Source organism: Carica papaya, chromosome 2 (genome assembly GCF_054855325.1).
Source record: "Carica papaya isolate Zhongbai chromosome 2, ASM5485532v1, whole genome shotgun sequence".
Lineage (NCBI taxonomy): Eukaryota > Viridiplantae > Streptophyta > Magnoliopsida > Brassicales > Caricaceae > Carica > Carica papaya.
The window spans coordinates 34391594-34412663 of NC_142310.1; the positions used below are offsets into that span (position 1 = coordinate 34391594).

Here is a 21070-nt window from a genome sequence, read left to right on the forward strand (position 1 = left end):
CACGAACTTTGCTGACCCAGTGATCACGATCATACATGTGTATGTATATATATATATATAAAAAAAGAAATGGGTGCGTACCAATAATTCAATACTCGCTGCAAAATAATATAATTGACATTGATCATATGATAATATACTTATTTATCAGCAAAATAATTTAATCAGTAAGTTAGACATTAAAATAAACAAAAGTACGGATTGCTTAATTAGCACTCACACAATAATTTGGTCAGCTTAATCACGACAATGATGAGGCCACTGAGAGAGTATTAATTTTTGTTTTATTTTGTTATATATATATAAAGCTTCCTGATTATTGACTTGACTTTTGATGTATGTATATATATTTATATATATATATGAAGGGCATATATTCTCTGCAGATATACAGTATAGGTAGCCGGTCCTATAGATAGAATCTTGCTTCTCTGTTTGTATTATTTATTTTTGGACATGCAAAAGGTGGCCCTTTAGGATCATGTTCAAAAGGTCTAATATTCTTTCTTTCTTTCTCATAATTTATTTTATTAAAATTAAGAAAAGAAGAGTTATAACCCCAAATTCTGTAATTCGAATTAATGATTTTTAATTAAGTTTGTTATTAATTAATTACGTTTTTCAACCACGTAAGAGTCTTAATTAAAGAAGCAATCAATAGGTTGAAGTTTGTGGATTAATGTGATATTGGCATATTTAGGTCTAACTAACCATCAACCCCAGAGCAGGTTACCCCCAATAATTTGGTGTTTCCTAGTCATAACATATATTTATTTATTCAAGAATATATATTAGAAGATACATATATATATATATATATATTTTGTACTGAAGAGTAAATTACAAAAATAAAATGATGAATTTATGTTTTTTTTTTTAATATAAAATCAAGGGGTCCTTCTAAAATGTGATGAGAAAAAGAGTATTTCCACGACAACTGGAAGTGCAAAAGTAGCGAATGTAAATGCAACATGTTTGCGTGAAGTGTATCATGCTTATTAGTTGGAAGAGCGTTATAAAGAGCCAAAAAAGTGCATCTCTAAAAGGTTAAAAGTGCTCCACTTGTAAATGTCTAAAACTGTTATGTATGTGTGTGTGTGTATACATGGAGACGTACATGTATGATATAGAAAATCAGAAAAAGGATTGGTTGAATTTGTGGACGAAGATAACCTTGTCGGGTAAAAGGCGCATTGGGTGAAGGTGCAAAATTTTATGGTGATTTGATTTTGTAAGATTCTGTTTGATTCAGTTCTATTTTATATGGTGACAATATGCAATTCCGGAGTTGAATTTATCTGATGACTACAATTTTTGTGTACTAATATTTTTAATATAAAAACTAACTTATCTATAAATTTTAACTTTTGAAATTTAGAAAATTGGTTGTTTGTCTGGTTAAAGGAAGAAAAACGTGCTCACTCTTCTAATCTAAAAGGTCAGTCTTCTTAATTCCCTTAGCGTTTAGCATTTACCGTATACCCAACAACAACACGTACAAATGCTTTGAATGTGGACAATGTACTATTTTAGTACTTGTCATATTATAGTTTAAACTTTAAATTATATATTTTTTTATTATAATTTAATTCTTAAATTTACAAAATTATTTTAATTTATGATATTTCTACATAGTTCTTTGTTCTTTGCTCCTATTTTTGTTTTCACACCATCAAAGTAAAGAGGATAAAAATAACAAGCCCATACACAGCATGTTTTGTTGCTGATGAAAATAATATTAAGAATAAAATATTGACAGTAATTTTCTTTTTTTTTTTTTTTTTTTTAAAAAAAAAAAATCATATAAAACATATACTCCAAAGTACCAGAATCCTTAGCTTCTTAGAAAGAGTTAAAAATTTAGGATTTTGGGCCTTCTTGTTTCTTATTTTAGGGTGGCCGAATAGATTTGAAAAAGTTAATTTTATATAATGTTTAGTACATTTTAAAATCAGACAACTTGTGGGACTAGTTTCACGTCAAAATCCTTCCTTTTTAAGTAATTCTCACGCACCACCTTTCATATAAAACAAGCACCTTCCTCCTAGACCGAATTCCAGAAAGGTTGAGCATCTGCATCTGGTCACATGGTCATTTCCGAAAACTTCCAAAGAAGTTATCCGGATTTACATTCAAAAGAAATTGCAGAGAGGGTGAAAACTCTTCCGATAAAAATGGCACACCAAAGTAGTGTAACTACATGGTTTCAAAATCATCCAGTTTAGATAAGAGTATCCATCAACACAGCATCAAATCATATCAAAATCATTTTTTATTCTGTTGTGTGAAAATATACACTGAGAGGCTCCAGAGAAGGAAATAATGCACAAAATTCTACGGAAAGAGTTAATTTTCAACTTGTGCAAATCATGATTTGTTTCCGAAAACGTTACTCAAAACCAGTTTTATGATAATCACTCTCCTCTCAGGTCACATCAAGTTAAATACTTATTATGCTGCAGAGGCTGCTGGCTAACAACAAAGTCAAAAGTTACAGATTATGTGTGATATGAATAGATCAGATATAACAGATCTATACCTGCCTCCAGTCCTTACTGCTTCACTGTAGCAGACTTGATAATGTCGATGAACTCGGGCTAACAAAAATGGGAATGAAAGGAGTCAGCAAATGAAGTTGAAGACAAGTAATTTACACGTAACAACAATAATGTAAATGGAGGAATAGTACCTTCAAGGAAGCACCGCCAACCAAAAAGCCATCAACATCTGGCTGTGCTGCCAGTTCCTTACAGTTTGCTCCATTTACCGAACCTATACACAGGGAAGATGAAGAATCAGATCCTCAAATAAGTTGCAGCTTATGCAAAGACATTGAAAGATTTACGTTCAACAAAACAGTATATACTTCTAGTGGATATTTCTTTTCCCCTTTTTCTCACCTGGGGATTCTTGACCACCAACAAAACTTGGTTTTTTTGAGTAGGTGATGTGTAATCATGATCATATGTTCATAATGATTCATAATTTCAGTTCGTTTCTTATTTTGGATCTTGTTGAATGATAGCTGGAAAACATGGCAACACTGATGCCAAAAAATGAAAAGATATACCTCCATATATAATTCTTGTTGATTCAGCAACTTCAGCACTGACATTGTCTTTAAGCCACTTCCTCAAATCTGAATGGACCTAGAAAATGCATCCATATTTTTCTAAGAAATATTTACAGCGCCTCAATGATTATAACAGTATCTTAACTATGATAGACTAGAAAGGATGATGTAAAAGGATTAAGCTGAAACTTACTTCCTGGGCTTGAGCCGGGGTTGCAACCTTCCCCGTACCAATGGCCCAAACTGGCTCATATGCCAAAACAACATTAGTCCAATTTGATACTTTATCTGTAAAGAAATTACACAAGGTTATTATATTACCATTGAGAAATTAAAGTAAGATAAACATAACTTGCATGCACTAGGCTAATTCATGTAGAATGGTAATGCATGATTTTTGCCCCAGAAATTTTATTTCAACTGAATGTTTTCTGTTTTCTTGGTGAATCGAAGAATCTAGAAACACCAATTTACATAAAAATTTTCTTGATTCACCATGTCTCAAAAACATTGCTTAATCCACAACTGAGAAGGTTGAAGTGTCAAATAATCAATCAATGTGTGGAAATTGCATCCTGGAAAGCGAGTACCAGAAATTGCTTTTGTTTGTGCAGCAACAACAGCCATTGTGGAGCCTGACTCACGCTGTTCCAGAGTCTCCCCAACACAAGCAATCACCTTCAGGCCTTGAGAGAGAGCATATGAGACTTTATCCCCGACAAACTACAGAAAGAAAGCATGGCCGGTTATAAAGATGATTACCAGTATAATAGACATGGGCATAAGGCACTAACAGAACAAATAGTAGAAGAGGAATTGTATACAATCAGCACTAAAAGATTTCTGTTGGAATGAAATATGGTCTACCTCGTCGGATTCTTTTAAAAGAGATCTTCTTTCGGAGTGACCAAGAATAACCCAAGGAATGCCCAAATTAACAAGCATCTCGGCACTGGACAGAAAAAGGGTATCAACTCACCATAAACAACGAAAATTCAAATAGCAGAGGTCCTCTTCAGTTACTTTTTCAAGGAACAAACTTAAACTTCACTTAATGCAACATTGTTGATACTTAATCAGCATATATAGGGCAAAGTAATGCATGCAGAAATTGCGAATTTGAATAATGGACTAACTGTAACAATAACAAATTGGATAAAAGAATCTTTTGAGTTTTGTAGCAGCTCATTTGGAAATTATTTTCCCCAAATAATACATGGTAATAGGAAAAACATGATAAATTGGATAATGCATACCTGATTTCACCAGTAAATGCACCGCCTTTTCGAACCCAACAGTTCTGTGCAGCTACTTCGAAGTCAGACCGCATTAAGCTCTTTACAAATGAAAGAAATATGAAAGGAGGGCTTACAACAACCTCTATAAGACACAAAAAAAAGGTTGAATCACATAAAAAACCAGAGTTACCCAACAAAAATTACCCCAAACGTCACATAAAACACAAAGGTTAGGTACAATCTTCAGTAGGTATTTTACTAAAACCAAAATCATTGATTTCAACAAACATGAATGACATTACATTGCCTCAAAATACAGTTGATTCAAGCAATCTTTAATTTTTAATCGAGAAAAGAAACTTAAAAAAAGAAAAAAGTACCTACAACATCATCAGAAGGGACTTCAGCTTTATTCAACATGGTGACAATCTTCTTAACCTCCTCAGTCGTCCCATTCTGTCACCAACAACAACAACCCTTTTGATCTCATGTCATCGAATTCACGTGCACATATTTACTTAAACTACTTTGCGTTTGATCCAACCATGTTCCATTCTTTTTTAAGTCTTAGATACAAATTATCCGATATATAGAGTTTAGTCATAATTTACGTAATTAACACATAATTGAACCAACGCCACCCATGTCTTCAATTTCACAATGATTGAATTATATTCTCATTTGTCAAGAAAATAATCACAAAAATATCTAACTTGAACTGCATATGAAAATCAGACTATTATTTTCATTCGAATATTTATCCCATTTGTATTTTATCCCTATTCCTACTCAATAAAATTAAAATTTAAGCAAACTCAACCCTGGTTCGATTAGAAAACCATGAAAATCCTTACTAAAATGACAGCATTTGATTCCATATGAGACTCTATATCTAATTGTGAAATGCATTTTGAATTTCAAGATTTATAAAATTTTGAATGTCTTTTTTCTAAATCCACATGAAATTCCACGTTGGTAATGTTTGTGGCAAGTGCAAAAATACAATGAAATTTATTTGTAAGCAAATTGCATAAGGATGATGAAAAATTAGCCTCATACAGAACCTCATGTGATATTTGAGTTTTTCTTTTCAATCATTTAGGGAGTATTTTCACCACTTGGTTGAATAAAGCGGGAATTTCTAAATAAGTTCTATAAAAACTTTGTACTTGTTGCAACCAGTGTCATGTCGATTCTTTATCATCTAATACAATTTATATCCTAATCTACGTGAATTTTTTATGAATAAATTCCAAAAAAATTTTAGATTCATTCAAACACAACCTCAAATTGCCCAATCACAAGCCTAAGAACAGAGCAGAAGGAAGTCCTGCGATCAAACCGATATTCATATTATTTCGATAATCAATTTCGAGTATGAAACTTGATAAAAATGAAAAACCTACGCAATCGATAGAGTACAACAAGAAAAGGGAGAGATCACACAACAGAGATTTAAGAAAAACACGAATAGAAGTAAGCAAATGCGAATCAAACAGCTAAAGTTCACTGCCGTTTTGTTATGATTGTCATAACCAAAATCGAAATCAGTAACGAGGATGAAAAAGAAGAAAGACATACGCATTTCCAGTTGCCTCCGACGAAGAACTTTCGAGCCATAACTGCTTAGATTTGTGTGGACGAGAACGAGAGTAGCTGAAGCGAGAAGAGACTTCGAGCAGATGCTAAAGAACGAATTCAACAAGAACCCTCTATAGCACTCATTAATATTTTATTTATTGAAACAAATAATAAGATTTATTTATTTGTCTGAATATATTTTTCGGATATTTATATTAAAAAAAGGAAAAAAACTATTTCAGATTTTATTTGTTTTTAATATATTATATATTTATGTAGAAAAATAAATTATGGAACAATTTTTTTAAAATAAAAGAAATATATTTGTTTTAAATAAATTTTCGATCCTTTGGAGTATGTTGAAGATTTTGAATTAGAAATTTGAAATACTTTTTCTTCATTTAGATTGCAGAAACACATAATAATTCTTTACAATTATCCATACAATTTTTTATGATGCTTCACCATATCAGTTTTAATTACAATGATTTTAATTTAATTTTTCTTCAACATTTAAGTATTCCAAACTTAAACTCTTTAGTTTACTCTCCCGACGAGAGAGTTTATTGGATCAAAAACTCTATCATCAAGTCAGATATCATTTAAAGATCAAAAGTTTTCTCTTAATGCAATTAAAATTAAGAGTTTAATTTTTTCAACTATTTAGAATTTCCTACATGTTATTTTTGTGTCTAATTAGATTTATGAAAAACCCACCAACCAAACTTTTTTTAGTAAACTTAATTTGTTCTTAGATCTTTTCTGCGTACATAATTTCAAACTAATTTAATTATGTGAACTCAGTAATTGTATAGCATGACCACTATATAACACCAATTTGGAAATTCTAAAATCAAAAGAACCTTCCATGTAGATTTGCCATAAAATACAATAACTCTTATCACATAGCATATCCATTTTCGAAGATAATCATAGAACACATCCTTGAATGTATAAGGGCATCATGTGGAGTCCCTATAAGAACCCCATTTTTTTTTTTTTTTTTTTTTTTCAAGAATCTTCATAAGAGTTTGTGTAGTATGGTGTTTCAAGTACTACCTAATCCAAATAAAACAAGAGAAAATTCCTCATAGAAGTGAGGTAGTCTATAGCAAATCCCCATGAATGGAGTTACAAAGGTAAAAAAATTCAGAACTCATTCCGAATTCCACAACTGTGAGGCCATTTTTGGGGACAGAGCGACTCTTGTGTCCCATTGCAAATATAAAGGAAAAATAAACACTCTGTAACCTGTCAATCCAAAAATGCTACCTACTGTTTGTTTTGTATGGCTGCCATCTAGAACTAATTTGGATTAGAACTAGAAAGAAGAAAGAACAAACAGAAAAAGATGTCTATCTAACCAAGTATAAGTTGTTCCCTTACATACAGGTTGAAGGCCAGAGTGAGATCTGTTTTCAGCGCGTTGTCTGCCCACCCTTTTTGGCTGTAAGGGACATGAAAGCAGCAGTCCACTCTTGACAGGCAGACTCCGGCAGCTTCTCATCTTTGATGAAGGGTGTCCAAGACACTGCAGAATGATCCGTTAAAACCCACTTGACCTTATCAGGTGCATTTATAAAGTCAAAATTCAAAGTAGGCTTTGCTTTTGTGCTAGGTTTCTTAGGTTTATTGCCAGGAACACTTTCAGAAGTCTACAAAGAAAAGAAGGTAAAACATTAAGAAAAGAGCAAAGAAGAACCCTGAAAGAAGTAGATATCCTACAACTTTAACCAGAAAAGCTTTCTTTTCAACTCACCTCCGTATCTTTCTTCCTCTTGGGCAAGGGGCTCCCATTTTCCACAAAGTATAAAACTTCATTTTTTGATCTGAATCGACGGCCTGATACAGGATCTATGTAATACTGCAGAAAACAAAGGCACATTAATCTCTGAATGAACGTTCTTTATCAGAATAAGTTTTCCTTTCACCCCTTTCTTCTTCATAGCATTTTATACGCAACACGTTTAATTGAAATTATCAAAATGATAAGTTGAGATCCCCAAAAAATATCCTATAAACAGACAGAAAATTACAAAATAGTGGAAAAGAGAACTAAACACTTCAAATGCACAATAAAAGCGATAACCTCCTCCTTATAAAGTCAGAATCCATTCCTTCATAAGGATTAAGTTGCTCTGCTATCATGCCATCTGAACTCAACTTGGTCTCCTACGCAGCGGTGGACAAAACAAAGATGCATTTGTTTTGTTAATTGGAATAAATCCATCATGAGAGCAACCCAGACTCTTGCTGACATAAAGCATGCGATGGTTCTAGGAGTAGGAACAGGGACATGCTTGAAGAGGAAAACAGTTTAAGAAAGCTACCTTCGATTTGAGTACTACCATTCAAATTCAACAAATCGACAACACCAAAATGCTTCTGCAACTAATGTCCATGTGGGAAACAACGACAGACTGAAGCTCCCTAGAACAATCATAAAAACTTGACTTGAGAACAGAAGTCAGAGACTACATATGGAAAACTGAATCTGGCTTAGATAGAATGGCAAACCATGTCATATCGTGACGGTTGACCCTAGACATTTATGGTGAAGGATGAGACGCTATAAAGCAATCCAATTATAAACTTTAGAAGAATACCAACAGTGAAGTGTGGAGCCGTTGTCTCAAATATAATCTAGAATCACACAACCAAGCTCGCTCACAAATTGTATGGAGTCTATAAAAATTAAAAGATGGCGACTGGTTACTACTTCACATATGAGGGATCACCAACAACAGATCACCTATTGCAGGGGTAAATCTTCCCTCAAAAAATGCTCAGAACTCCTCCAACCACAGGCAAGTAAGAAAAATATAGGTTGATCAAGAAGATTGCTTTCAGCTGGCAGCCACTGAGAGAGTTGCACAGCTTGCAGTTAAAAACATTTTAAGGATTCCAGAATGGACCTAAGATCTACAGAAGTTTAACATAACAACGTTCACAGGGACCAAAGACACCTACAGGCACCTAAAAAGCTTACTTCAAGCTCCTCTGTCTAAAAGAGGAGGAGCTTACTGCCTTAAACTACTGATAGAAGGCAAAACTGTAATCAAGATGTTCATATAAATCTACCAACAAAACAGTACACCATTCAAAACATGTTTCATGTCCTTACGTAACAATCATTGAATTCAGGGTAAGAGAAACCAGTAGAACTCTGTCATGAATTACAGACAACGTGCTCTCTATGTAGCCAGTCCCATTCTTCCTTTAACTTCCATGTTCAAAATGCTATAATCAAATCAATTCACCAGGACAGTAGCCGCTACAACAAATTCGAATTGTAATTTTGTTCCATTTCAGAAACTTTTCAAATGCAAACATAGTCCTAATTCCCCATTATCACTTCTAAGACTTAATTTCCCAGTATGAAATATTTCCCTAAAACAAAGAAATAACAACCATTGCAATCGCAAGCCTCCCAGTAAAGGACAGATATTGATCGCTACGATAAACATTTGATCCTTCGGAGACTATTACTAGTAACGACAAACTATAGCATTTGAGAGCTGAGATTAAACCTTATCGATTGTTCCAGCTGTTGCACCAGAGCTCCTGACTCTATCTTCAATGGTCCAACCCGGAGGCAGCCAGCTCTCAGGCGCTATTGACCGTCGCCGCGACTTCGAATCAGCTGGGGAACCTGTCGGCCCCTCGGGCTGCGCAACATTCTGAGCCTTGGATGCAGCCGAGGAATCCGGCGGGATATTTGAGGACTGGTGGCCAAACTGCGGCTCAGCTCGCTGATTATCTTCGTTAGCTAGGGTTTGCCCATTGGGCGGATTGGCCTCGATGAAGGATCCGAAATCGAGAAGAGGATCGGGCTGCAATACACCGGAGAAAATATCCGGTTTAGCTCGTTCGTGCTCGGAAGAGCAAGGATTCGGAGCTGGAACCGTTGGTGCAGAAGTTGACATGAGCAACAGCGAGTTGAAGGAGTAGTACTGTTGAGCTCAGCTTTTCAGTTGCAGCGCCATTTTATATAAAGAACGGACGGACGGACGAACCGTGGATGAAATGAAGAGAGACGAGAAAACGTAGATGACGTGGCAATACCGTAACCGTTGGATTCGAGGACCTTATGACATTGCGGGGAAGAAGGTTCTAGTAGAAGACCCTGGTTATCACCTGTTATCCAATAGATTACTTGTTTTAAGTGCGGTAATTATTGTTTCAAACCCATTCTTTTAAGAGATAACAAAAATGGAATCACATTTAATTGTAATTTTAACTAAGATTTATTTCCTCGTTTACTATTAATTTACAAGAAAATTATAAATTAACTCGTTTATTAAATTTTTGGTAATCACCCCAAAAAAAAAAAAAGTACCTAGACACTGGTTTATCAAAAATAAGTTACATAGCTCAGAAATTAGCTTCTAAAAAATAGTTTACCCAAAAAAATTAAGTAAGCTAAACACTCCTAACTTGTACATATTTTACAAGTAAACAAGAGTTTGATTGAAGCTTACCCAGCAATGAAGAATGGTCAAAAAATCTTGCAGGGAATCTCCAAGCTGCTCTACATGAAATGGAAGCTTGGGCTATATCAACTTAAGGCTCCATATCCATCACCTTCTTCAACAAGTGCTTTAGATCCTAACTTATACATACCATTTTTGGCTTTAGAGATCATATTATAAATAGATATGGATGGCTGAAGACCTGAATCTTTCAACTTTTTAAGCAAAGTCTCAGCCTCTTGCCATTTCCCATCCTTGCAGAGAACTCCAATGGTGGAACTGTAACTAGCAACATTAGGAACCAAACCCTTCTCATCCATTTCGTTAAGCAACCGCAGAGCTCTATAGGAGCTTCCCTCTTTGCAATACCCATTGATCATTATATTATATATAACGTCATTTGCCTCAACTCCCACCTCCCCCATTGATTTAAAAACCTTGGATGCCTCCCTCATGTTTCCTTTCTTACGCAACCCATTAATCAAAACACCATAAGTATAAACATCAGGAACTAAACCTGCTTTTTCCATGGATGAAAATACTTCATATACTCTTTCCCTGTTATCTAATCTGAGGAAAGTATCGATTAAGACCGTGTATGTCACCGATGATGGCCTGATGCCTCTCTCCTCCATCTCCCTCACTAACTCAACCACTCTTGTTGAGTTTCCTGCTTTGCAAAAACCTGCAATCAGAACATTGTAAGTCACTAGAGATGGAAGGTGACCATTAGATTTCAATTGGTTGAATAAACTCATAGCCTTGTCCAATATTCCAACATTGCAGAACCCATCAATCAGTGTGTTGTAGGTTATCAAATTTGGATTTATACCAACCACTTTCATTTGATTGACTAGCTTTTCAGCCTCCCAAATCTTCATCTTCTGACACAACCCACCAATCAAAGTATTGTATGTAACTGCATTACACGCCAATCCTCTCCCGCGCATTTCATCGAACAGCTCAAAGGCTTTACGTACGTCCCCATTTTTGCAGTATAAATTTATCATACAATTGTAAGTGTATAAATTGGGCGAGACACCATTGATTTTCATCTTCTTGTAGAGCTCAAGCCCATCTCTTTTAAAGCCATTTTTGAACAATCCGTTGAGCAGAACTGTGTATGTATGCTGATTAGCAACCAATCCCAACTGATTCATCTTGTAAAACAATCTCTTTCCCTCCTCAATATTACCATTCTTACAGCACCCATCAATCAGAGTCGTGTATATAATTACATTTGCAGAGATACCCATCTCTTCCAATTGAATCAAAAGCTCGAATGCTTTACTCAAATCACCAGCCTGGCAACAACCCTTTATAATTATCCCAAAGCTATACAAATCAAAACTAACCTTCCCCCTATTCTCGTTAAAAAAGACCCATGCTTTTTGAAAACCACTTGATCGAAGAAGAAAACCCATAAGATTATTAAACGTGTTTGATCCAGGAACAAGACCTTTATCAACCATTTGGTTAAAATAAAAAACAGATTCCTCTAGCAACTGAGATTGAACGTGAGCATTAACAATTGATTCGTATAAACGGACTGTATTTGTTGAATTTAGGCTGAAACAAGGTTGCGTGGTTACATGATGAAGAAGAGACGAGGGGTTGAAGATTGAACAGGAGATTCGACCAGAAAGAATTTGGAGGAGAAAAGACTGGGCTTGGGAAAGCATGGTGGAAGAGAGGAGGAGGTAGAGGATAAAGGATATGGATTGGGTGTTGTGTTGCAGGCCATGAAGGGTGGAGAAATCAAAGAGGTAGAGAGCTTTGAGGGGTGGGCTTTTCGCCATTTTTGATAAAAGAATGAGAGCTTGCCGGGCATGCGACATGGCTCGGTTGCTCTGCCTTGTCACCGATGCGCTAGGCTCTTATACCTGTCGCAGAGGGCATGTTCGGGAGCGCGCATAGACGGCGGACGTGGACGGGCTGAGAGTCCTTGCGGGTCAAGATTGAGGAAATGCTTGTCAGATTGAAACGGGTTCGGCCCGTGATCAGCTATTTTTCTTTTGGGATATGACATAAAAAAAAAAAACTTGTTTGTACTATTTAAAAAAAAAAAATTCAAATTACCTTTAATATAATGTATTTTTAAATTTTGTCTGCATACCAAACGGACGCTAATATTACAAAAGGTACGTTCAAATAACTATTGAATTTTAAAAATATTATTAGTGTGATAACCACATAATTTATTTATATAATATAATTAATTTATTATTAATAATTTATTCTTATGTAACTCTTTGTTTTAGGTGCCATTAAATTAAATTAGGTAACAGTGCTTAAATAAGAGTTGATAAACACTTGAGAGCATTGGCATCAAGATTTTTTTTTTTATCATTTTATAATTTATTAATTTATAATTATTAAAAAAAAAAAACTGGTTACTAGTGTGGCGATTAAAAAATTTTCATGTTAACAAAATTTTTATAATAACATAATATTTATTAAACAAATAATTTATAATATAGTTATTTATTAAATAAGTTGATAGTAATAAATATTTTGTTTGTATAAAATATAAAAAATTAAAATATAATATATGAATATTTTGATATCTTATCTTTATATATATATATATATTTGATTTTTTGTGAAATTATTGATAACCTATACCCTTTATTTTCGCACATAAAAAAAGTAATTCACCTCGAAATAAGTACATCTAAGTAAAAAATATTTAATAAAATAAATAAATGTTTTTAGAAATCATGATGCGGATTCTTATATTTTAATTTAGACATAAAATATTTTTGTGGCTTACTTTATAGATTTATTTTGACATTCAATAAAAAATAATATCTACATTTACCTTTTTTTACTATTGGTTATTCGATTTTAGATATTAACTCTGAATGGAACATGTAATTATTAATTTTTTTTAGGAATAACATAATAACATATAATTATTTATCAAATTAAATAATTATATTTCTCTAACATTTTTTAATCAAACAACTATACATATATGTATATCATATTTGTAAATTAAGAAAGGCGTCAGCAACACCCTAATTAAGAACGAATTTAATTATCAATCTATTAAAATAAATACATGTACAGGATTCTTTAGATATCATATTTTATAGAATCCAATGAAAATCAAAGTCATAATTACAATACATAATTACCCCAAAAAATCATAATCACCCTAATTAAATTACTTTTATCAAGGCAGGAGAGGCGTGTGCTGTTAAACGATGTCGTGTTCAAATATATCAAATGCTAAGAATGTGACGCTGCATAATTAATTAAATTACTCAACTGTACCACTTTATTTCTTTTTTTCCAATTTTTTTTTTTTTTTATAAAAGAGAATTACGTAAAGCGCGTGTGCTCCACCCAAAAATCTTAATAACCAAAAACGTCGCCATCAACCTCGCAGAAACTGGGCCCCACGTGAAGCACAACGCAAACCGAGTTACCATTTTACACCCACCACCACCACCTCCTTCCTCCTATCAGTGTGTTTATTCTACAGAGCAAAAATGGCAGCAGCTCAGCTATTTCCTCTTTTCTTCTTCACTTATTTCCTCTTCACGAACTCCGCTTTCGCCTCCTACTCAATCGGAGTAAACTACGGAACTGTGGCCAACAATCTTCCGCCACCTCAACGAGTTGCTAACTTCCTCAAGACTCAAACCGCCATCGATCGGGTTAAAATCTTCGACGCCAACCCCGACATTCTCCGCGCCTTCGCCGGCACCGGAATCGCCTTAACTGTCACCGTCGGAAACGGCGATATCCCACCTCTCGCGAAGCTTCCTGCAGCGAGACAATGGGTGGCCGCCAACATCCAGCCGTTTTACCCCAAGACGGTCATCAACTACATCGCCGTCGGCAACGAGATCCTCGCAACGTCGGACAAGGTTTTAATCGCCCACCTCTTACCCGCCATGAAAGCCTTGAAAACTGCCCTTGAGCTTGTTAATATTACCACCGTTCAGGTGTCCACGCCACACTCGCTCGGTATACTGTCCAGGTCTGAGCCGCCAAGCTCGGGTCGGTTCCGGAAGGGCTACGACCAAGCAATATTCGCACCTATCCTCGACTTTCACAGGCAGACTAAGTCGCCGTTCATGGTGAACCCGTATCCTTACTTCGGGTTCAGAGCTGACACCTTGAACTACGCCATCTTCAAGCCGAACCGCGGCGTATTTGATCCGGTCACGAAGGTTAACTACACGAACATGTTTGACGCTCAGCTCGACGCCGTCTACTGGGCGATGAAGAAAGTGGGGTATGAAGATGTTGACCTAGTGGTTGCAGAGACGGGGTGGCCTTCGGCGGGTGACCCGAATCAACCAGGCATCAGCTTGGAAAATGCGCTTTCGTTTAACGGTAACCTCGTGAAGCACGTCAACTCCGGTAAAGGCACGCCGATGATGCCAAATCGGACCTTTGAGACCTACATTTTTTCATTGTTTAATGAAAATCTCAAACCCTCCATATCGGAGCAGAATTTCGGGTTGTTCAAACCGGATCTCAATCCGGTTTATGACGTCGGTGTTTTGAGGAATCAACAGGTAACTTTTATTAATTCCCATGTCTTTCATGTTTTACTACCCGACTTTTTCCCATCGGTGACCGGAGTCCGATGAGGGTAATTTCGTAAATATAATTCCTCTAACTTCTTTTTAGTACCGAGGGGCCGAACAGTGAACTTTTGCTGAGTGACGTCGTATACAAGATTTCAAGCGTTGGATTGTTGTGATATAAATTCATTTGATGGCTTAGATTACGTTTTCAACTAGACTTCTTTGGTCAGCTTTGACCGTCGCAGCCTTTCCAATCAGAAGCTGACACGTAGGGCACAACGTTTGCTTTCATCTACACCTGTCGCCACCTAGATCCGCCCAAAATACTCCACTTTCCCCCAGGCTTTTCCTGTTTGTGCTTCTTCTGACACGTGCCAGGCTTTTCTTAATTTAACACCCAAAATTCTCCCGCTCTTTCTTATTACATAAAAAGATGTTCTGTCAAATCAGCCTTTGTTGAAACTTTTTCCAACACGGATCCAATAATGACCGTCCGATTTGTTTGTTGCAGGCACCGGGTCCCACATCTGGCGTGGCGCATTCGCCCTCGTCCGATCCGGAGAAGAAGTGGTGCGTGCCGAAATCGGACGCTAGCGACCCGGCGTTGCAAGCGAACATAGACTATGTCTGCAGCAACGGAGTAGACTGCAGACCTATACAAGCAGGTGGGACCTGCTTTAACCCGAACAACGTGCGGTCACATGCATCGTACGCCATGAACGCATACTATCAGGCCTTCGGTCGCCACGACTTTAACTGTGACTTCAATCACACCGGAGTGCTCACATCAACTGATCCCAGTACGTACTTTTTGGCTATATCCAGTCCTGCTTATATCTGATTGAGCGAGCTGTAACATAAATTCTTTTTTGGATTATTACAGGTTACGAAGCGTGTAATTATCCTTTTGATATTCATGAAGTAAAGCTGGAAAAGTCTGTGGCGGGAATCTCGAGGAGAGATTGTAGTACGATCTGGAGATTGATAATTGCAGGCTTGAATTTGATATTCCCACCATTTTTGTTTCTTGTCCTTTAATAAAAATATTTGTTATTATTTATTGTTTTTTACTTTGTGTGAGTTATGGAGGACGTAATAGAGCAGTCTGGACTGTCTAGTTTTTTATTTTTGTGTGAAATTAGTTTTGGGGCTTTTGGGTTGAAACGGTGCGTATAATGGCTAGTGATTTGGTACCATGATTTGACTAATTGAGAAGATAAATTTTCTACGTTTGCAAATTCTTTTTCTTTTTCAACCCCAATTATAGAGAAAAAAAAAAAAACACAGTAATTCCAAAAAGTAAATAATTACTGATTTATAAATAAATCATCAACTTAATAATGTTTAATTAATTAATTAATTAATGGCGTAATACAACAATTTGATCCAAGTTAATGCAGTTCCATAACCGATTAAAAATCATACCCTCGCTACTCTCGTCCCATGCAGAGGCGCGGCAGATAGGGCAGTCTGCATGGATGGCGAGCCACCGATCTATACAAGCTTTATGGTAGCTATGGTTGCACTCCCCAAGAACTTTATAAAACCCTGCGTCGGTCTTCAAGTCTTCCAAGCAAATTACACAACGGTCATTATAGGGCGTCGTTCTTTCGGGCTGACGGCGACCGAGTCGGTTTCGACTGAATCGGAAAATAGCAGAAAAAGCGATGAAAACTGCTTGGAGGATGAATGAAATTGCAAGCAGTTTAAGCACTCTGTGTTCGACGAGTGAAGCGGAGGAGTTAAACAGGTTGGTTATTAATGCCGGAGAAGACGGATGTTGAAGGAGAGGCGAGGCGATACTCATGGTGGAATGAATTGAAAGGTAATTAAAAAATTTAAGTTTTTAATTGGGAAAGAAATCTGCTTATAATTTATACTGCAAGAGTTCCTGATTAAAACATTACGGAATCAGTGGAAGATTAGGAATCCTATTTCGACCTGGTTTAGGTTAAAATCCGATACTGAAAATCTGTTTTTTTTCCCTCTTTTTTTTTTTTTTAAGAACAGTATATCTGTATTTCATGGCAGGTGTTTAAATTAAAAATTAACAGTCAATTTCTGGTAAAATACATGAAACCGAGCAGTCTCGTTTTGTATACATTCACAAATAAGTTGTTTAAGCATTTGGATAATTAGAAAATTATGGGTACACGATTTATAACATTCAATAAAAAAGAATATATATATATATGATTTCTTAAAATTTTAGTAGACGTTATGTTGATCTCTTATTTTGTTACTGTACTTATAAATTTTTGTAATAAAAATTGCACTCTATCAATTTATACATATATATATATATATATAAAATAATTGAAGTCAAACACCATATTTTTTAAATTATTACCAAAATCCTTGTTAAGTAATATTATTTGGTCCCTTTTATTAATGACAGGAAAATTATTATTGACCAAGATTTGCCCTATGAGAACAAAATCCAACAAAAAGGCAATGTAGTTTTATATTAAGATGTTTTTTTTTGTGTGTGTGAATTTATGTATTTGTTAATTATAAGATATATATATATATATAATAAAAATAAATTTTAATCAGTTATACATTAAAATTGACTTAAAAAAGGAACAAATATTTGAAATGAGATTTCATAATATTTCTTCTGAATTATCTTTTATATTTATTGACAAAGGACACTATTTCATACATTACTTACACATATTTTTATTAAATCAAATCAAATTGTAAGAAAGGGAACCAAGCAGGCTCTAAAATTACATAGTTCCCATCGAGATTACAGAGCTCTTAGTTAATTCATTAACAACTACTTCAATACTACCGAGGAATCCAAGAAAAGCAAATAAACCATTTGGATAAAGGTCTGGAAACGAGAGTGAATTCTTCGCTATCCAGCAAACGCTATCGAGCCATGGGAACTACGACATCCGACATCCAAACCTCCCAGAAATATTTCAGAATTATAATCCTTAGAACACTATATTTATAAATTATTTTACGCTCGAATTTATCATAATATTCTTGAAATAAAAAAATTAAAAGAGTAGTCTTGCACAAAGAAAAAACCGAACAAGACCCGTACGATATATTGCAAGTATATCAACTTCCATACGAACAACCGAGGAACCCTTCTTTCAAATGCACGCATATACACAGACATAGACTAAATCCGATCTCGATCATTGTTATAACGCGGCTCGACATGAATCGCACCGACCCGAACCGACCCTTCAAGAACCGCTCCACGACAAAGCGGGCAGTGTTTGTCCTGGCTCAGCCATTTGTCGATGCAAGCTTTATGGAAGCCATGGTTGCACCCGTGAAGAACCTTGCATTCGTCACCGTCGCTAAAACCGTCGAGGCAAATCGCGCAGTCGACTTCGTTGCAGTTAACGGCGTTTTTTCCGTAGACAAAGACAGTGCTACCGGGCGGACCCGCTGGTGGTAAAGATGGAAGTTGGGGAAGAACACGGCGGTGCAGCTGAGACGCTAGGTTTCCGACTTCTATATCTGAGGGCTCATTGTATCGACGGCAAGTGACGTAGATGATAAAGATAACGGAGAAGACGAGGTAACAGAGAGGAAATATAGCCGGCGACAACGGCAGTTGGTGTGATGCGGTCGGCGCCGGCGGCGGAGGGGAACGAGGTTGAGGCGATGGAGAAACCATGTACTGGTGAGAAGGGTGTGTATAAGTTTGTTTGGAGGTGAAAGAAGAATGAGGAAGATAAACAGAAATGTTTAAGGTTTATTTTATCTTTTTCATTACTAATTTTTCTGATTATTATTATTAATCTCAATATGTATAAAAATTAATTTGGTTTGTAGGTTTGACTTTTTTCTGTATTAGGTTTGTTTTTGAATAATTCGATAGATAATTATGAGATAATCAAAATTATTTAATGGAAAAGATCTCACAAAGTTTATGGGCATTAATTTATTTAAATAAAGAAAGCTAGGGTTTCCTCCCGTGTACATATTTTTTCAATCAAAATTAGACATGAATATTGTCAATAATGAATCAAATGGTTAAGTTTCAAAGCCAAAATTTTTCAGAAACTAAACAGTTTATCCTTAATGCTGGCATGGACTAATTAAGTTAATTATTTGATCTGGTCTGGTTATTCGAGATTAGTTGTTTGCTTAAATCTGAACTTCAAAACTATTCTTTAAACTGTGGCTCGCGAGCCCATTACAGGAGTTTACAAGTACATGTAAATGCTATATGTACCGACAAATCAATATTACAGGAGTTTACAAGGGAGCTTATCCCGTCTCAATTCCCAAAAGTTTGTACTTACAAAAGAATAAAAACCTACTGTCTGGGAGTTGCAGTATCAGAGACACGGAAAGAACCGCCGGCGACGGAGCTCCGACAAAGCGGACACTGGTTATGAATCTTCAGCCACTTATCGACGCAAGGTTTATGGTAGCCGTGGTTACAGTCATTGAGAATCTTACACTCCTCTCCGTCAGCAAAACCCTCAAGACATATGACACATTCCTCATTCAAATTTCCCAGAACGACGTCGCTTTTGTACACAAAGACAGAGCTCCCAGCGCCCGGGATTGAACTCTGCGCTTCCCCTGATGACTGAAACGGCGTCGCTTGAGGACGACGAGGCAGTTGCGGCGCCGGTGCAGGTAATAAATGAGGATGGAGAAAGAGAAGCAGCATCGTATGCGGCAGTGTCGACGAAACTCCTTGTTCAATATCTGGTTCTGTGGAGTCCGAACAGCAGCGTATAAACTTATGGAAAATGACAAAGAGGAAAAGGAGAACGACGAAAGTAATTAGGGCGAGCGGGAAGAATAGAGGGAAAATTGGATGTGTTTGGAAGTTGGAGGTGGCGGAAGAAGGAGGTTGAGGAGGCGGAGACGCCATTTTTTTGGGTACTCTTAAGGTAATTAAGTCGATTTTTGATGGATGGGTATCAGAGAGAGAGAGCAATAATACGAAGTTTTGAGGACTGATTAGCAAAATGATAAAAGATGTTTGTCTGCGTTCCAAGTTATGGGGAGCTGAGTTTATATATATTAGGGTAAGTAGTTAATTATTTTTGGAATCGGATTCATAATCCTATCTCAACCCGGTTTCGGTGTCGAACTATGTACAAATTATTATGTTCACTTAATTACTTAATATTAATTATAAATTAATTAGTACCCTAATCTGACATCATTAAAAGAAAACCCAAGAGAAACAAGTATGGTAGAAGAGAAAATGAAAAAGGAGGTGTAAGAGATCCTTCGTGTAAAATTAATTTAAGATTTATTAGTAAATTTATGTTTATTCTAAATGTATTAAAAAATCATTACATAAAAGAATAAGATTTGTCTCCACTAAAAATTATAACGATACATCCTAAATTATTTTTCGTATAGATAATTATTCCTTTTAATCTTGTCTAAAATTTCTACGTGACCGATTTATATGTGCCAGAAATTTCCGTAATCATGTTTGCAGCAGGTATATATATGTGTGTGTATTTAATTAAATCAATTAACCTTCGTACATTACACATACGAATCTACATGCACGAGTTGAACAAGGGAGCTTTTTTTCTCAAATTTTCCCCGCATTGAAAAAGTAGAACAAAACCTATACGTAGCTATGTTCCTCTTGGATCCCCGCACTTGCAGTGTCACCGACACGGAAAGAACCGCCGGCGACGTAGCTCCGACAAATCGGACACTGGTTATGAATCTTCAGCCACGTGTCGATACAAGGTTTGTGGAACACATGATTGCAGTCGTTAAGAATCTTACACTTGTCTCCTTGGACAAAACCCTCGAGGCATATCACGCATTCGACATCGTTTAACTTTCCTATCTTTTCCATAACGACGTCGTTTTCGTAAACAAAGACAGAGGTTCCAGCGCCCGGGGTTGAATTCTGCACTTCATTGGAAGACTGAACCGACGGCGATGGCGTAACTTGGGAACCAAGAGGATGCACTGGTGGAAAAAAATGACGAAGACGATACGGTGTCGTTAGGCGGGGAGACGGCGAAACTCCCTGTTCAATATCTTCTTCTGTATACTGGATAAAGCAAGCGTAAATTCGACAGCCAATGCTACAGAAAAGAAGCAGTAAAATGGACAAAGCAAATAGGTTGAGAGGGAAGACGAAGTGCTTCAGCGGTGGAAGCGGGGCTAGGTCAGGCGACGTGTCCGAAAATG

At 36.1% G+C, this 21070-nt stretch overlaps 6 protein-coding genes across 11 annotated transcripts; 1 reads left to right on the forward strand and 5 right to left on the reverse strand.

Annotated features, from left to right (window-relative positions):
* Window positions 1-2254: 2254 nt before the first annotated feature.
* On the reverse strand, window positions 2255-6053 carry LOC110812205 (triosephosphate isomerase, cytosolic). Of its 5 annotated transcripts, none has more exons than XM_088214312.1 (10): window positions 5893-6035; window positions 5596-5641; window positions 4696-4767; window positions 4330-4409; window positions 3941-4025; window positions 3664-3796; window positions 3267-3361; window positions 3071-3149; window positions 2690-2772; window positions 2255-2597 (listed from the first exon to the last, which is right to left on the reverse strand). In XM_088214312.1, exons 3-10 carry the CDS (start codon window positions 4729-4731, stop codon window positions 2553-2555), a joined length of 636 nt encoding a protein of 211 aa, XP_088070438.1. In that variant the 5' UTR covers window positions 4732-4767; window positions 5596-5641; window positions 5893-6035; the 3' UTR covers window positions 2255-2552. The 5 variants fall into 5 exon arrangements, with proteins under 5 accessions (XP_088070438.1, XP_088070436.1, XP_021894607.1 ...); XM_088214310.1 differs by having other exon boundaries at window positions 4330-4453; window positions 4692-4767; window positions 5893-6034; XM_022038915.2 differs by lacking the exon at window positions 5596-5641 and having other exon boundaries at window positions 5893-6053.
* Window positions 6054-6961: 908 nt separating this feature from the next.
* Window positions 6962-9820, reverse strand: LOC110812165 (methyl-CpG-binding domain-containing protein 5). The gene is made up of 3 exons (XM_022038861.2): window positions 9423-9820; window positions 7652-7756; window positions 6962-7547 (listed from the first exon to the last, which is right to left on the reverse strand). Exons 1-3 carry the CDS (start codon window positions 9816-9818, stop codon window positions 7311-7313), a joined length of 738 nt encoding a protein of 245 aa, XP_021894553.1. The 5' UTR covers window positions 9819-9820; the 3' UTR covers window positions 6962-7310.
* On the reverse strand, window positions 7652-12382 carry LOC148268999 (Pentatricopeptide repeat (PPR-like) superfamily protein). 2 transcript variants are annotated; one of them, XM_088214309.1, is made up of 2 exons: window positions 10374-12382; window positions 7652-7756 (listed from the first exon to the last, which is right to left on the reverse strand). In XM_088214309.1, the coding sequence occupies exon 1, from the start codon at window positions 12200-12202 to the stop codon at window positions 10451-10453; it is 1752 nt and encodes a 583-aa protein (XP_088070435.1). In that variant the 5' UTR covers window positions 12203-12382; the 3' UTR covers window positions 7652-7756; window positions 10374-10450. The 2 variants fall into 2 exon arrangements, with proteins under 2 accessions (XP_088070435.1, XP_088070434.1); XM_088214308.1 differs by lacking the exon at window positions 7652-7756 and adding an exon at window positions 9890-10029 and having other exon boundaries at window positions 10374-12381.
* A 1381-nt stretch (window positions 12383-13763) lies between these two features.
* LOC110812211 (Glycosyl hydrolase superfamily protein) lies at window positions 13764-16139 on the forward strand. The gene is made up of 3 exons (XM_022038923.2): window positions 13764-14899; window positions 15423-15711; window positions 15795-16139. The coding sequence occupies exons 1-3, from the start codon at window positions 13862-13864 to the stop codon at window positions 15947-15949; spliced, it is 1482 nt and encodes a 493-aa protein (XP_021894615.1). The 5' UTR covers window positions 13764-13861; the 3' UTR covers window positions 15950-16139.
* Window positions 16140-18050: 1911 nt separating this feature from the next.
* On the reverse strand, window positions 18051-18557 carry LOC110812110 (E3 ubiquitin-protein ligase ATL23-like). Its single transcript, XM_022038786.1, has one exon. The coding sequence runs from the start codon at window positions 18555-18557 to the stop codon at window positions 18051-18053; it is 507 nt and encodes a 168-aa protein (XP_021894478.1).
* Window positions 18558-19202: 645 nt separating this feature from the next.
* Window positions 19203-19772, reverse strand: LOC110812111 (RING-H2 finger protein ATL57-like). Its single transcript, XM_022038787.1, has one exon. It carries the CDS (start codon window positions 19770-19772, stop codon window positions 19203-19205), a length of 570 nt encoding a protein of 189 aa, XP_021894479.1.
* Between the last annotated feature and the right edge of the window lie 1298 nt (window positions 19773-21070).